Source organism: Pseudochaenichthys georgianus, chromosome 7, assembly GCF_902827115.2.
Source record: "Pseudochaenichthys georgianus chromosome 7, fPseGeo1.2, whole genome shotgun sequence".
Taxonomy (NCBI): domain Eukaryota; kingdom Metazoa; phylum Chordata; class Actinopteri; order Perciformes; family Channichthyidae; genus Pseudochaenichthys; species Pseudochaenichthys georgianus.
Window position 1 is genome coordinate 4,745,447 of NC_047509.1, and position 18,020 is coordinate 4,763,466.

The 18,020-nt window shown below is 39.6% G+C and overlaps 2 protein-coding genes across 5 annotated transcripts in view; one reads left to right on the forward strand and one right to left on the reverse strand.

Moving 5' to 3' along the window:
* The window catches only part of ada (adenosine deaminase), a 333,413-nt gene that overhangs the window by 112,915 nt on the left and 202,478 nt on the right, over positions 1-18,020 (reverse strand). The window lies entirely within an intron of this gene.
* The window catches only part of pmelb (premelanosome protein b), a 32,900-nt gene that overhangs the window by 7,391 nt on the left and 7,489 nt on the right, over positions 1-18,020 (forward strand). For 2 of the 4 annotated variants that reach the window (XM_034087206.1, XM_034087205.1), the window contains exons 2-6: positions 12,603-12,812; positions 14,792-14,887; positions 15,127-15,273; positions 16,025-16,153; positions 17,692-17,853. In XM_034087206.1, coding sequence (XP_033943097.1) covers positions 12,755-12,812; positions 14,792-14,887; positions 15,127-15,273; positions 16,025-16,153; positions 17,692-17,853 — 592 coding nt within the window. In that variant the 5' untranslated portion in view covers positions 12,603-12,754. The remainder of the gene's footprint in view (positions 1-12,602; positions 12,813-14,791; positions 14,888-15,126; positions 15,274-16,024; positions 16,154-17,691; positions 17,854-18,020) is intronic. The other 2 variants (XM_034087207.2, XM_034087208.2) reach the window with 1 other exon arrangement.

Below are 18,020 nucleotides of genomic sequence, written 5' to 3' on the forward strand. Positions count from 1 at the left end.
CCAGTGGTAGCATGTAGACGTTAAAGAGAAGAGGCCCCAAGATGGAGTCTTGAGGAACCCCACATGTCATATTTGTCAACTCAGATTTGTATTTACCTATAGAAACAAAGTTGTTTCTGTCCTTTAAGTATGATTCAAACCAATTTAGAAGTGTTTCTGAAAGTCCCACCCAGTTTTCTAGTCGGTCTAGTAATATGTTGTGGTCAACAGTGTCAAACGCAGCACTGAGATCTAATAATACTAACACTGAAGTTCTGCCCCTGTCTGTGTTTAAGTCGATGTCATTGAAGACCTTTACAAGAGCAGTCTCAGTGCTGTGGTTTGGACGAAAGCCTGATTGGAACACATCAAAACAGTTATTTAAATGCAAGAAATTACTCACCTGTTGAAAAACAACTTTTTCAATGATTTTACCTAGAAATGGAAGGTTTGATATGGGCCTGTAATTGTTCATTACTGAAGCGTCTAGATTATGCTTTTTTAAGAGCGGTTTAATCACTGCAGTTGTCAGGGCCTGTGGAAAAACACCTGAGTGAAGAGACTTGTTTACTATGAAGTCAATATGAGGCCATGCAAGGAAAAACATTTTTGAAAAACCCTGTTGGAATAATATCAAGGAAGCAGGAGGAGGATTTCAGAAGTTGTATAATGTCCTCTAGGTTTTTATCATTAATCTGATGGAATTGTGACATGGTGTTTGAATGGATTTTAAGTGGACAGAGACAAAACATTTGCTGTTCCTGATGCAGAGGCACTGACTGCTTGTCTGATTTCCTGAATTTTGTCAGTGAAGAAGGAGGCAAAATTATTGCACGCCCTGGTGGATAGAAATTCAGAGGCTACTGACACTGGGGGGTTAGTTAGTCTGTCGACGGTAGCGAACAAGTCATGTGCGTTGTTTTTGTTTTTGGCAATGATATCGGAGAAGAAAGACTGTCGGGCAAATTTCAATTCCAAATTATAAAGGCCAAGTCTCTCTTTATAGATTTCAAAGTGCACCTGGAGATTTGTTTTTCGCCACCTTCGTTCAGCTTTTCGACACTCTTTTTTCTCTGTTCTCACGGTCATGGCCTTTCTCCATGGATATATTTTCTTCCCAGTCACTTCTTTTACCCTAGTTGGAGCAATGGCATCTATAACATTTTTCATTTTTCAATTAAAATGATCTACTAGCTTAGGGGTCGGCAACCCGCGGCCCACGGGCCGCATGCGGCCCTTTAAGCCCTCTGCTCTGGCTCCCTTGAGCTTAAACAAAAATAAGAAGGAAATAAAATAAAAGTATTTGTAGGACTATTTATATTTTGTTGCATGGTTGAAAATGTTTCGTATCTTGTATTTTGAGGTGATACTGTGACACATAAATAAAAAAACAAAACGGTTTTAATTAGGTCAACTAAAATATGCGTCACATCCTGCTACGGTCCCGCGCGAGCGCATTTTCTTGGAGGCGAATAACCTGACCCCCGGCTCGATGTGCGAACTATGGATAAATCAAAGAAAAGTACCGGAGGAACACAAGATTTAATTCTGTGTGGACAGAGTTGTATGCTTTCACAGCAAACGATGCTGGTTTACCGGTATGTTTGATATGTAGAGAGAAGTTGTCAACGGTGGTGCAGCCTTTACGTATCGAGGGACAACAATGGAGAGGAAGACAGCTGACGATCTTCAGTCATAATTCAATGGGGTATGTAATTTATTTCAGAAAACACTTTTTGTTATATTCCATGGAATGCTCTTAACGTCCCGATAGCAATGAATATATTAAATGCTTTGACAATAAATACATACAAAAATTAATCTCTGGAACAGTGACGGTTCTAGACCAGTTTGACTGGGGGGGCCACTGGGGGGCCAGTTATTTTCTGAGGGGGGCACAATAAATGCAGGACGAAAAAGAGAACTAGACAGTATGAAGTAATTGCGCATAAGAAAACAATGCAATACAGTTATTGGTATTTGTTTCAGTACACTTATTTATTTCAGATATATCTTATAGTTATTACTGTTAGCTTCAACTTAAGTTATAGTACCATTTTTGCACTAACACCATATCATATTTATATAAAAATAAAGGCAATGAACAGTTACATCTCTACTTTATATAAGGGTGTCTGCATCCCAGGCTGTTGTTTCCTTCCCAAAATCTCACATTACAAACAAAATCTTGCGGTTTTTGGCAAACCAATCAACAAGTTTACGCAACAAGAGTACCAGAAAATATACATTTTTAAATCCACAGAAAAGGATTTAATGTAAAAGTCTACAAATCTAAAATGTTGACTTTAAATGAAATAAAATACATGGATATAGATAGAAAACATAGATTTCAGATGTATTATTTCCCATAAGCACAGACACGTAGGCTATTTAACAAACATGAAGACTGAATACAGAATGCACACCTGTTCTGCACGCGCACTAATCAGTTTCGTCTATTCCGTCACATTTCACGTGATATCTGGAAAACACACAAATTTACATATAAAAATAAAGGCAATGAACAGTTACATCTCTACTTTACATAAGGGTGTCTGCATCCCAGGCTGTAGTTTCCTTCCCAAAATCTCACATTACAGCAACAAAATCCTGCGGTCTTTGTGATTTTTGGCAAACCGATCAACAAATAAGTCAAGATTCAAAGCCTTTGACCTCCTTGACTCAATACTAAGCAGACCCAGATTGTTCAGTCTCTCATCAGTTATGGTGGATCTGAGAAAAGTTTTGACCAGCTTCAATGTAGAAAAACTACGCTCACAGGAAGCAGAACTGACTGGGATTGCGACTGCTATTTTGCAGAGTCTGAAGAGCTCAAAAAACACTTCTTTATAAGGCTCAATGAACTGAACAAGCTCCACTGTACTATCAGGTCTCTGCATCCCAGTCTTTATTTTCCTATCTAAAATTATGCTGAACTGATGTAGTTCATGCCCCAAGTCCTGAATATTTGCATCATACAACTGAGCAAATGAAAACAGAGTTGTCTCCTTCAGAAATGCATTACTTTTGGGGTTAAGAGCTTGGATGCTATTCATCATGTCACAGTTTGTGTTTGAAAACCGTCTATTAAGCTCATTGAGCATCTGATCAATGACAGGGTAGAAAAAGGCTGTACGAAGCCCGTGTTTCTGTCTCCCTCTGTCCAACAGTAGTCAGTACGAAGCTTTCAGCAGGTTTAGAGCTCAGTCATTTTTGTCGTTTTGCTGCTGGCTGTATTGCAGTATCACATTGCTCAGAAATGTTCAACACTTCATCCCACAAGTTATCAAAAAATGACTCCTGCCTGAAGTCATTCAATGTCTGAACTAAATATCCAACTAAATCCACAGCCTTTGAAAGGCCAAGGGATGAAGACTGTAACATGTCAGAGAGAAATGTTGTTTCTGCAAACACTTTACGGAGTGTTACAAGATGCACAATGAATTCTAGACCCAACTGTGCCAGCAGACCACGTGCCTCAATAGATCTCTCACCATTGCGTTCTTGGGCTATGTCTTGCAGTACTCGCTTGAGGGCCGGTAATCTATCCATAATGTTAATGTTTCCATTATGCTACAATGATGGGGCGTTGTCTTTTCTCTTACTGTCCCACAGAACAACACAAACACTTGTATTTGTATTGTTATCATTAAGTAAAGTAACTTGTTACTAGTTACTTTTATAATTTAGTAACTAATAAAGTAACTTGTTACTTTTTTGAGAGCAGTAACTATAACTATTACTAGTTACTTTTTAAAAGTAACTTGCCCAACACTGGTAATAAATCGTCTTTTTTTCATTTTTTCACTTTTCATTTTTAGGGGGGCCACAGGGGGGTCAGAGGCCAGTGTTAGGGGGGCACTGCCCCCCCCCCCCTAGAACCGCCCCTGCTCTGGAAGCCGTAGCGCTGTAAAAAGCACGACCAATCATCTGAACCGGCCCGGCTAAAATAACTGGATGGCCTACCTGCCTGTCAGCCTTCTATCTGGGCACAAACTTATCTTGTGCCCTCATTGGTCATGTGCGCGTTTGTGTGTGTTGGAGGAGGGACTGTGTAAGAAAGTCTGAAGGAAGAGGCATATTTTTTCCGGTTGTGTACTTTCAAATTCTAGCGCACTCGAGCTGGTTTCTCCATTCTTACCTACCCTACTTTTAACTCTGTTTAGGGTGCAGCTATATGTTTTATTTATTTCAAAGTGGGCCCATTTTAATAATATCTTTTTTTTTGTTCAAATGTGCAGAGGACTCCCCAAGTGCTGTGTTTAATTTATTTTAAAGTAGGCCTGTGTATTATTTTTAATTCTCCTTATAAGAGTTCTTTGTTTCTTATCAGAGGTTAACAGTTTTATATCATGTAATAAATAGCCTAATAAATGCAAAAAAGTAGTATTTGTCTGATATAACAATAAAAAACTATGAAATAGGTTTTGCGGCTCCAGACAAAAACATGTTTTGGAAAAAGGAGCAAAATGGCTCTTTTGGTCAAAAAGGTTGCAGACCCCTGTACTAGCTCATTTACTGAGATGTTAGCAGGGGCAAGTGTGGAAGAAAAATTCTGAGTAAACATTTCCCTAGTGTTTTCAGTTAAATATCGCTTTGTGGTTACCTCTTTTTGAACATTTTTGTGAACAGAAATAGAGCTCTCAAAGAAAACACAGGAATGGTCAGAGAGCGCAACATCAGTCACCACAACCTTAGAGATATTCAGACCCTTTGAGACAATGAAGTCCAGAGTGTGCCCCTTATTGTGCGTGGGCTCCGTCAGATGCTGAGTAAGTCCATAGTTATCAAGAACACAAAACAGTTATTTTGCCCCTCTGTCCTGGGGGTTGTCAACATGAATGTTAAAATCACCAACAATGACTAGACGCTCAAAGTCAATACACACTATAGACAGCAGTTCGGTAAAATCATCAAAAAAGCTTGCAGAGTATTTGGGTGGTCTATAGATATTTAGGAACAGAGCTCAAGAGGAGCATTTCTGCTGAAGGGCCACATATTCAAAAGAAGCAAAGTTCCCATAAGATGTCTTCCTGCATTGAAGGGAGTCATTGAACAGAATAGCAACTCCACCTCCTCTCATGCATTCTTTCCTGACTCAGGCAAACTCCATTTGCCTTAAAAGATGTCTGCGGTCCCAGAAAAAGTTAAAGTTGTCAATAAAATTGACAGAATGGTCAGTACACACAGTTGAAAGCCACGTGTTCAGTGCAAACAATCTGCTGAATCTCTCCACTCCTCTTCTGATTGGCGGTAGAGGGCCACTGATGAACATGCAATTTAATTATTTTAACCTGCTTTATTTTGGGGTGGACCTCACATCCTCTCTGGGGGTCCGGGGGCATGCACCCCCGGGAAATATTTTGTTTAAATGTTGAAGTTAAATGCATCAATCTGGTGCACTTTGAGCACAAAAAACTCTCTCGCTTGGTACTGATGTTGCTGGGACAGCAGTGGTCGCGTTAATCGAATATTTTATTTAACAATGACGGAAAAATCTGAAAGCAGTCAGTCATTTTGACAGATTATAACAAACTCGGAACAGCGCCAACGTTTCCCCGCAGCGAGGCTCTGGTGTTATGCCGTGTTATGCATGCCCTCCAAAAGGAAATTATATAGTTTCCAAACCGTACTTTGCCGTACAGATCAATACATGTCTGAGAGGTTTTGCTTTACGCTGTGCGCGCTCCCGCGAGGTGCATGCACACACGGCATAACACCGCCCCCCCCGTTGACAGTTCACGAGCGTGCTCTCTCGTGAACTGTTCAGACCCGACGGGTAATAAGGGATTATGACGGACATTTTACGATCCTGTCTGTCAAAATGACGGACAGCGAAAAAGTCTAACGCCACCTCAGTGGGACGGAGAGATATGCTTTGGCCATGGGTGACAGCAGTGGGTCAAACTGTGCATTGTCTCTCCACCACTTCAAAAACAATACCGTTTTTGCCAAGAAGGTGAGGCTTATTGACAGGGCGAGATATAAATATACTGTTGGTACTTGTCAATGTCTCTAGGTGTGTAAATGTAGCCCTGTAAATACGATGTCCTTTTGTGTTCTGTTGTTTTATGTTCATGTTGTAACCTACTTGCTGCCTTGTTGGACAGGTCTCTCTTGAAAAAGAGATTGATGATCTCAATGGGACCACCTGGTTAAATAAAGGTTTAAAACTAAAAAAAAGTGGAGAATTAACTCAAATACACTTCATTTATTTTTAAATAACTGAATCTGTGTGTTGGATACAGACAGGGAGAAAAAATTCCAGGCATATTTTTTATAAATTATTAACAAAAATCACAAATGTGCCCTGTCATGCATTTGAGCCCCTTCCACATCCTCTGCACGTTTCAAAGAAGCAACAACATGCATATTAAGATAACACTTTTTTCAAATGTTTTGAACTGAGAGTTTGTGTGTGAGACACAATATTAATTGTTGACAATAACTGGCAGTTGGTCTTAATACTGGTAGGAGAGGTTTAAGTCAATTTCTGTCAATATCATGGACTGTGAATGTATAGGAAATCTGGCTGAGCGGAGGTGTTTCTGTATGTGAGAGGGTGTGTGTGTCTATGGGCAGGGCCGCCTTAATGCACGGGCTGACCTGGGCTGAAAAAAGGTTTTTTATTTCGGATGTTTTTTTTAAATAAACAAAGTCTTGGCTTTCAGAATATGTAACTTTTATTTCCAAAATCACACCATAAATACATTTTTGAAGCTTGTAAGGGGAAGAAGACAGCTCTCCCTCGCCACTCTGCTGTTCTGCTGTTCCCCTCCCTCTGCTGAAATTATGAATGTAAGGCGTATAGTAATCATAGATAACACGGCAGGGTCCGTTACAGTTTGTTTTCATCTGGTTTCAAATAAACAAAGTCTTGGCTTTCAGAATATTAAACTCGTTTCAGCAAATTCAGATGATAAGTACAACGTTGAAGCTTGTAACGGCATAATTACAAGCGGAGAACGGAGTAACTTGACGTCACAGCAGGCATAACAACAGCCGGTGTTTCTCGTGAGTGTTTTCCCCGGGAAACAAACATATACACAAACACACAAACTCGCGAGCTTCCCCCAGACCAGTAATCCAAACGAAAATATCTTCCCTCCATACTATTTTGATAATTTGCTCAGCTAATCAATCAGATCGATGGATTCCAGAGATTTTTCTCAAACATGATGACTCCGAAACAGTCAGTGGGCACCTCTTAACAGCCAATCAGAATGAGAATATGTTTCACATGTGACTTATTCAAATTGCGAGTGACAGATGAAGGTTGTTTAGGAGAAAAAGTTTGAGAAGAAAAAGTTTGAGAGTGGCGCTCGGAAAAGGAAATTGTTGAGGGAAAAGTAGTTTCGAGACAAGCAGCTATTACAAAAAATGTCGAAGCTTACAGGTTATTTTAAACGCGTTCACACTGCGGTACTTTTCCCACAAAGGTTCATGCGAACTTAGTTCATGATCGCGTTCACACCAAAAAGAGCCGGTACTAAAAGTAGTTCATGCGAACCTTTTTACCCCCTCGAAAGTCCCTGCTAGAGAGCAGGGACTTTCGAGCGGCTCTTTTTTGAGAAAAGAGCTATATTCCTGATTGGCTGGGCGAATTGCAAACCACGCCCCGTAAAACTCCCAAAAAGTTTTGTGAAGCCGCCATTTTATTATCCTCGCATTAGCATTATTAGCATTAGCATTAGCCCAGCGCAGAAACGCAGAGAGACTAACTTATGGCAACACAAAAGAAAACATGGGAGCGGTGGAGATGAGGAGGTGTCGGCGTTCTGGCGATTTACTCGGAAGGCTTCAGTAGAAGCTGCTGGGACTCCCAGCAGCTTCTACTGAAGCCAGTCCCCAACTCCGGGGACTTCCGGCCGGGGACTTTGGGCGGCAGTATACGCCGTGAAGTGGTTTGCGGCCTGCCAGTAAACCCAAAGCAGAAGAAGAAGAAGTGACGTCAGCGGCTTCATTTGCCTAATCCACCCCCAGGGACTTTTTCTGGTGTGAACGCGATCTGTACTTAGTTCATGAGAACTAAAGAGTTCGCATGAACTAAGTTCGCATGAACCTTTGTGGGAAAAGTACCGCAGTGTGAACGCGGCTATTGTTACTCAGATCCGGTTACTTTTGTTGTGGCAGATATTTAAGTAAGCTTTCTTAACGCTAATGTTATAATAGTCAGATTGCTCTGAAGATGGGAGGTGATATTCTATTCATTTTCACGTTCACACAGTCGGTGATTTTTGCCGGCCGTCTTTTCTGCAACGGCAGTTTTTCTGTATTTCCTTTCTCCTGTAATATGACTTGATCGCTTTAAACTCCGCACACTGAGCTCTGATTGGTCAGCAGGCGGTGCTTTCACTGAGTTGAGCTCTTAGCCTGCAACCCAGTGGCGTAGCCACCATAGGGCCAGGGTGGGCCCAGGCCCACTCAGTTTACTCCTTGGCCCACCCTGAGAAAGCTTCGGTGTAATTAAAAAAAAAAAATTATTTTAATTTGTTTTAATTATTTTATTATTATAAAAAAATGTATTCACCCATTGAGAATATCCAATAATTCAAAGTGAAATTCAAGTGAACAAATATTGAGTTTAATTAATGTTGCATGTGCTTTATCCTCTGAACCGAACTAATTTACGGTAAAAACGGATTGTTGGTTCCGGCCTATGGTTCCGGCGCGCGCCATAATAACGTGAGAGAGGCAGAGAGCCGCCTGCAAAATAAATGATGGCTCAAAGTTCACTAATGAACTTTGGTTTTTAAAAAAAAGCCAGACTCCAAGACGAGCCCCCACTGCCCTCATCTAGCAGCGATCTATACGATCATTTTCTGATAACGATGAAATAGCCCCGCCTCCCTCTCCCCACCTCTCCTGCTGCTGGGCTGTCAGAAGAAAAACAAATGTTAATGGAAACTCTGCCGCACGGTTCCCTCGTAAGAGGTGGGTGTTTTTCATCTGCTGGTGGACAGTCCGGAGAGATATACACAGGGTTGGGTTGTAACGGAATACATGTAACGGCGTTACGTAATCAGAATACAAAAATCAAGTGTATTCTGCTGGCGTTAGATTTGAAAAATGAGTAATCTGATTACAGTTACTTTCGTAAACCTGAAGTGAATACATTTTGGATTACTTATTGGAATTATTGGTGACAAAGTTTCCTCACAAAATGTAATATTCATTACCGGCAGAACTGTGTGCACACTGCACGGCGCTGCAGCATGTCTGTGAGCGAGAGAGAGATGCAGCGTGTCTGTGAGCGAGAGAGAGATGCAGCGTGTCTGTGAGCGAGAGAGAGATGCAGCGTGTCTGTGAGCGAGAGAGAGATGCAGCGTGTCTGTGAGGCCCCGCCCCCGCACGCAGATGAGAGAGAGATCTCTTTCAAAATATATTGAAAGTTAGAAACGGAGATGGTTAGATAAAATATGCAAGATAATGTTTATGTAGCATTTCTTTATTGTCAAAATTATGACATTCATAACGGGATAAAATCAAAGTGAATGGCCTGCTGCTGAATGCATGGGGCAAGTGACTGGAAACAGTTTTAAAAGTTATTACATCGTTTCAGATAATAATAAATAATAATGATAATTCATTCTATTTAAGGACACCTTACAATTCATAACATATTCCAAGGAAAGGTTTTAAGACAGTACAAAGAATGCAGTCCGGGTGATGTTTTTTATGTGCAGATGAGAGCGCTGTCCAGAATGACACCAAGATGTTGTGTTTGAGTTCTTGATAAGATTGTTGTTAGCTTCTGATGCGCAGAAGAAAAATCTGGCCCACCCTATTTTTTACAGGCCCACCCTAAAATACATTTCTGCCTACGCTACTGCTGCAACCTAACCTGGTCCCGACCAGGTTAGCCGCTAAGCATAAGTTACCATGGAGATCTAGCCTGCTAAAAAGAGAACCAGCTTCTTAGGACCGGAAAGCCGGAGTTTTCCCTGAATTTAGCCGGCTAAGCGAAAATCCTGCTTCGTAGTATACCCCCCTGGTGTAGGTCAAACAAACACTTGAAACCTTTCAAGCTTCTTATCGACACATTCATTTCTGTAGTTGTTGCCTAACCTTTGTTTGTTTTATAATAATCAAGACTCATAGACGTTAGCCAGGTTGAATTTGGGCAGCATATTAATCGCATTATTGAGCCGTCGTGTTTCATTCATAGTCTGGGGTTTGCACTCCATGTTGAGGCCTGAAGGGAGTTAAAGGGTTCGTGATGAAACAGGATTTGCTGTGAATGCTGACCTTGTTTAAAAAAAAAAGGAGAGGTGTAAACCGTTGTCACAGTTTGGCACATATGATATGGAGACAAAACAACTTGCAATGAACAAAGTCACTGAACAGTTCTTGGGGGATATAAAGACAAATCCGGATGAATTTAGGGAGTCACAAGTGCTTCAGTAATCCTCATTACGGATGCATTCCTCCTCTCTTTTTCCTCAATGCACAGCCTCTCGGTGCACACTGTGTGACCTATTGTTCTATTGACCCAGATATTATACTTTTTGTATCACATCGTCTCGCTTTATATCAGCTAATACAACTTCTAAGAGTGTAAAGTACTTTCAGAGTTAATGGGTTTATCCTCACCAGTAGCTACATGATTTTCAGAATAAATCCGCACATAATGAGTAATTGGACGTGAAACCCAAAATAGGTCAGCTGATTTTTGGCAGAGATTTTTATGACTATTCATATTGTATTGGAAAACACGTGTTTAGTCACCTAAGACCCAAATACTCACAAATACCCTCATGATTTAAATAAGATCCTTTTGTATTGCTCTGAGCTTTAAACTTTCACGTTTATATTTATTCCCGACACTTTTTATATTTTCATTGGTATGAAGGTATGATAAAAAAAACACGTTATTTATCGTGAGGGAGGCAGTTGAACTAAAAAGAAGGAAAGAGTGCAATTAAAAAATATAAATTAGCCTATCAATAAGGTACGATTCTAAATATGATAGTGAACAAGTAAAGGATTACAGTGAGGTTCCTCAAAAGAGCATGAGAAAATAGTAATTACATCCAGTGTTTTGTAAAAATGTAATTTACTATTACAGATATAACCATACTTCATAGAAGTGGTGGAAAAAACTAAAATGGGAATAGAGAATTTAAACATTAATCATATATTTTAAATCCTTTCCTTCAAAATACTTAAAGGTCCCCTATTATACTGTTTGTCATCAATATATCACAGCTCTCAGATATATATACAAAACATGCCTCTGAAGTGTTCGGCTCCAAACACCAAACAGATCATTGCAGCATTACCCATAATCCCCTCTGTTTCAGCCCTGTTTCAAAAGTGCTGATTCTCTGGGTGTTTCTCAATGTCGAGGACGCTTGCTTGGTAGGACATGTCTTCCGAGTCACTTTCTTCAGAAGCGAGGCAAGAATCCTTCCTGGCATTCAGAAAACGAAGAGTGGAACAGGCGAGCAAGTGTGCAGGTGTGCGTCACATGAGAGGCCCCGCCTTACATTTTCCGCCACAGATTTGGGGAAATTGGTCCGTGCGCAAAGCATTGTGGGGATTTTAAGACCACGGAGTCTACACATGTGCAGCCTCAAAATGTCTCACTACGAAGTACGCCGGACTCGGTAGAATTCCAAGTATGTTAGACATTGGAACAGTCCTTCGGCCGCACTCGATGACGTAGTTCTGATTGAAATAGTGGCTCTGGAGCATCCTTCCTCAACATTGAGAAACACCCTCTGTCTGTTACTCTAGATGAAAATAAGGAGCCCCTCCCCACGCCCCTCTGAGAGATATTTGGTTAAAAATAACACAATGGTGCTCTAGGAGGAGATTCAGGTGATAAGGGGGGTTACCTTGGTTGCTGATTGGCTAATGGTTACACAAGCCAAAAAAATTGTTATGACATCATAAAGTGGCCAAAATCTGATCAGCTCATTTTCAAACAGGTTTGTATAGAATTGGAGAAGAGGGGACACATGTTGATGTAGAAGAGACATGGAGAAGAGGGGACACATGTTGATGTAGAAGAGACATGAAGAAGAGGGGACACATGTTGATGTAGAAGAGACATGAAGAAGAGGGGACACATGTTGATGTAGAAGAGACATGAAGAAGAGGGGACACATGTTGATGTAGAAGAGACATGAAGAAGAGGGGACACATGTTGATGTGGAAGAGACATGAAGAAGAGGGGACACATGTTGATGTAGAAGAGACATGAAGAAGAGGGGACACATGTATATGAATATATATTGATGCATAAGCAGCATTTAAATATTGTAACTGGTCTTAATGGACTTTACTTATATAAATAAAGTAGTTAAAGTAGATTCAACCTATCTGAAATTAAATCTATAAAAAGGCTCATATATTATCTTTTATATATCAGCCGGTAAATAAATAATGTAAACAACACAATATCTTTAAGTATAAACAGTAAACTTATGGTCACATTTCACTACTAATTAAGCTCATGTTCGCAGATTATGTATTAGAAAGTTATTTCTTCGTCTTGTTTATTCACACTTGAGCAGGTCTTGTGATCCAACCTGTTTCTATGCAGAAATGACCTGAGGAATTTCTTACGTGATTATGTGGTTCTTACTCTACTGTACGTACGACTGTAATCCCTGTAGGGTCCTTTTGCCAGGAGCCCCTCACCTCTGATTGGAGGAGATCTGCAGGAGGCGTTTCTTCTCCTAACACTCTGCCGCGCTTTATAAAGCCTGATTTTCTGTTAGGACGTCCTCACAAAAGGGATATTTCTTTCCGAGGAGGTGCTCCAACCATGCGGACGTCTGTGGTGCTGTTGGTGTTCCTGGCTGTGGCTTCTCACACCGTGGCAAGTGAGTACAGAAAACACACCCGCTACCTTTAACACCAATACTTCACAGTGAGTATGTGTTATTCATGAGAGACCCCAGAGGAGTCGTGGATCATCAACAGCATTTAAATGACATTCGTTCACTGTAACTCCGAGTTTTATATACTCAAAATGGGAAAACGTCAACATTATCTCATATTAGTCCTACTATTTACATCTTTTAGTAAAGATAGAAGTGGCATTACTGCATTAGATATGATATAATGAGGCTGTGGCTCAATGGGTTAGTGTGGTGAACTTTGAATCAGGGGGCAAGTTCGAGTCCCCTACACTCGTTGTGTCCCTGGGCAAGACACGTCACCCCAGAATGGCTCCTGTGGGGATTGCCCACAGTACTGAATGTATGTAAGTCGCTTTGGATAAAAGCATCTAACAAGTGACATGTAATATTAGAACAGTAGAAAGAGTGCACATTTAAAATATTAATTAAACTATTGCTAAAGTGGGATTAGCCCATTGATAAGGTGAAATAAAAGCCTGCAGTCAAAATGCAATGGAAGTATTATTCGGGTAATTAAATATCATCATGAGGTAAAATTGCTCATACTTTGGGAAACTGGCCCCTGTGACGTCATGATATTATGATGCTGCATTATTATTGCATTAATGTGCAAGCAGAATTTAACTGTGAATGTTGATCTCATTTGAACTCCTACATGCATATTGTTGGCTATTGAGCATCGTTTATCGGATGATCAAATGATTTCAATGTCAAAATGAAGTTACCTCTGACTAAAGCTGCCAGATAAATGTAGTGAAATAAAAAGTACAATATTGACTTCTGATGTAAAGCGGTGTTAAGCAAAATGTAATTTAAGTAATCTAAAATTTGAACTTGAGTGCAGTATACAGTACTCGGATACATAAAAAAAAGCCCTTTATATAATATTATATAACAGTTATAGTCATAGGCTGTTAAAACAGATGTCTTGTCCACGTGCAGGATTTAATAAGTTTATTACACTTTCATTAAATTGGCCCACTGATAGTAGCTCAGCGTTTTAGTTTAACCTTTACATTTTAGATAAAGTTTTCTCTCCTTACTTGGAGGTAAAGCCAGTGTTCTAACAACGTGCTGCCTGGTGATGGATCTATAAGATCTGAGGTGGCTTCCCATGACCTCTTTATGCAACCATGCATGAGTCTGAGAGACAGAATGTGACCTTCGTTAAGCAAAGCACCCATAAGATCATTTATCTTAATCCATACGTTAAAAGTTCAACATTCTTTCAAATCTGTCTTAACGCATTAAAAACAGGCTCAAGTGTGCATTAAAGGAGCTGTTAGCCATTGTCATACTAATTCCTCCTCTCCACACTGACCCTGAAGAGGTCGATCTGCGGAATATGATCGATAAAAACAAGACTTTAATTTTTAAATAAGAGGTGTTTGATTTTTCGGCTGCTCGTGCAAAATCTTCCAATGAAAATATTATTTTATCTTATTTTAAAAGTCACCGGTTAACAATGCAGTCATGAAGAATGGAAAACTCATGACGTTGAATCTCGAGAGGAAATAAAAGAAGAAATTAATTATTTTGAAATTATAATAATACAGTAGTTTGATTAACTGACCCTGTTGTTCTTTGTTATCTTACATTGTGTTTGATCCAAATCCAGCCGTGTGGTTTAGTTAATCTGTGGTTATAAAAGAAAAAGCACGCACTCTCAGCTGAGCGTCACATGAGAGGGATTGGAGGAACAAGAGATTATTGCATAATAAAACTAGTTTCGGCTTCACATCCACCTCTCGTCAAATATTCGAACAACTGAGTTTGTAAAACTTTCAAACCAATCATTTCAATCCACTGAAGGCTTTTAAGAATGCATAATAAATATCTGCAATAGTACATAAAAGAACGTGGAAAACTATCTCTATTTTCCCTATAATTAGGTGACGTGATCAAATTGTGTTTTAATGTGTATATGTTGGATATTTCAGAGCCCAGGAATCGCTTCACTCGTTATCCATCATGGAACAATAAGATGTACCCGATCTGGAAGGATGGAGACGCCCGGTACAAAGACTCCTGGAAAGGCACGTCTGATGTTGGCACAATCTCTTTCAAATGCTCATCATTCATTTCCTTTATACATATTTGTAAAGAACATACGAAGGGCCTTTTTGTAAGATAGTGACATTAGTTAGTAGTTAGATAGTGGCAGTTCCTCCTCGGGGCTTTACACCTCTGAAAACAAACAAAATGTCAACATATTTGGCGACACAGACTTTCACATTTTGTGTTATTGCTCAATGTTCCCCGTGTTTTTCGTCAGGTGGGAAAGTGACTTTCAATGTTGGGAACGATTCCCCGACACTGACTGCAGCCAAAGTCACGTTCACCATCGACCTGGAGTTCCCGCACACCCAGAAGGTGCAGCCTGACGGAGACGTCGTCTGGGCCGAAGAGTGCATTATCAACGGTAACACACACACATGCACGCGCACACACACACACACACGCACACACCACTATATTTGAAGCCATCAAAGCAGCATGGTTGTCCTCACTGAGATATCTCAACAACTATTGGATGTATTGCAATAACATTTGGTGGATATATTCATGATCCCCAGAGGATGCACCCTGAGGACTTTAGTCTCTTTTTGTTTTTGTTTTCTAGCGCCACCATGAGGTTAAGATTTATGATTTTCCGTGTAATGTCTCAACAGCTATTAGATGAATTGAAGTAAAATGTAAGCGCAATCATCAAGTAGAAATATAATACTTTGTTTTATGAGCAAATACATACAAAAAAATAACAATCCCTTCAGTGTCAGCTGTGCCTTGAGTTTAGTAGTAATAGTAATTAAATATATAAATTAAAAAGTGCTTCAAAGGGAGATGAGTAATTTTTTCAGGGTTTGTTATGTGTACCTACTTTGAGACAGCAGATGGAAATTAGCTACAATATGCATAACATTATCTCCTCCATGTATATCTAGGCATGGTGCTCAAAATAGACATAATTACAATAAATAATATTAATGTAATTTGTGATTATAACTTTTTTTCTGTTATCTAATTTGAATAAGCTTAACTGTGTTTGTATACGTATATTTCATAGATATATTTACGCGTTTAATGAATAAATACTTTGTTGTTTAAGTAAAGCACTTTGAATTGCTTTGTTTTAAACTTATGCTTTTAAATCTAATGACCTTGTCCTGCAGGAACTAAGTACGGTGAGTCCGAGCCGGTGTACCCGGGTCAGAGCTCAGACCTGGAGGCGGTGTTTCCTGACGGGACGCCCTTCAAGAAGGACAAGAAGCCGGCCTACGTGTTCGTCTGGAAAACATGGGGTGAGTGGAGTCATCGTCTTTTATGAAAACACAACTTCTCTGAGGGTCGCAGAGTGTGTGGGACCACGTGCCCTGGCGTACGAGCCAGGCTGCATTATCTTTAAGTCTTTTCATATGATCAGATTATGTCACTTCATTTACCCAACAGGAAGAAATGTTTGAAGAAAACAATCCTTTATTTTCAGTTCTGGGATTAAAGGCTTCACATATATTATACAAAGAAGAAGGAGATTTAAGAGAGGCTTTAACTTGAGGCGTAAGCAGTTATATAAAAAAGGTACAAAATAAGATACACAAACATTATAGTGCAACAATGTAAAAGTAAAAAACGGGTAGATAAAAACACAAAGTTATCCTAATACAACAAACAAGCAAAGCAGTTCTATGTTGATATGTATTAGGTAAAGTAAAGAAATACAAATGTTGTTGCACTGAAGTCAAGTTTAAATTTTTATGCAGTACAGATATTAATTAAGTAAAAACACTATCTTTTTATTACGTTTTAAAGTACGTTTTAAATATTTATATTGTACAGTATAGTTATTTATGAAGAAAAGTAAAGTATATGAAATATGTAGGCCAGGGGTGTCAAACTCAAGGCCCGGGGGCCAAATCCGGCCCGCGACTTCATTTTCTGTGGCCCCAAAGAGCCTGCAAAAAATATGATACTTGTTATACGGTTACATGCCTCTTTCCAGAAGCTCGTTGCCCATACATGGAGCACAATGCATCTCAGAATTTGACTTTTCTCTTTTTAAACCATTTTGTGACTTCTCACTGAAGAGACTTGCAGTTATTTGCCCTAGACTTCTGTTTTCAGACGTAGTTAATTAAGAAGTTATTACCCTATCCGGTAATAATCCAATGCAGAGGCAATAATGTAATAGAATACATTATTTGATATATATTACATATTTATATATGTATTTTTATATAGTCCTAAAGTTACAACCGGCCCTTTGAGTGCAACCATAATGTGAACATGGCCCGCTATGAAATTGAGTTTGACCCCCCTGATGTAGGCAGTAAAATAAAGTATACATGTTTACCTTTTAGAGTAGGGTACAATTTAAGTATGCAGTAAAGTTGATTAATCTTAATTTTTATGTTTTACAGTATGTCCATGTAGGCAGGTTTAGTTTAATAATGTTTGTAGTAAAGTAGAATCAGAATCAGAATCAGAAACAGGTAGGTCGACACGTACGAGGAATTTCACTTGGTGTCATGGTGCATAAATAAAAGTAAAACTTAAAAAAACACAGAGATATTTTAAGAAAACTATTATAACATTAAAAAATATTAAAAATAATTAAAAAATATAGTAAAAAATAGCAATATTTAAATAGAAATATAATGGAATAAAAATCCATATTGTAAGATCCATCCATTTACATGTAAACTCATATTAGCATTTAGATCTTTTTTCAAGCAACAACTGACCCCGAATGCATCATGCCAAAAGTGTGGTTCTATGAGATGAATGAAATCCAATGAATGAGATATTATCAGTGAAGAGGCCTCTCCCTCTGGATGCGCAGGTCAGTACTGGCAGGTGGCGGACGGCGCCTCCTCCTCCCTCACCATCGACACAGACGACATCCCACTGGGCTCGTACACCATGGACATCGTGATCTACCACTACCGCAGCAAGGAGAAGTTCATCCCTCTGGGGTACGCCTCCACCCAGTTCTCCATCACCGGTGAGTCAGGGGCTGCATCACAAACACAAGACAATCAGAATCAGAATACCTTTATTAGTCCCACAGAGGGGAAATGTACATTGTTACAGCAGAAAAGAGCCATAGACCGCTCAATGAAGCATGCATACAAAATAAATAATATTAAACATAAAAATCAGTGTTAATAT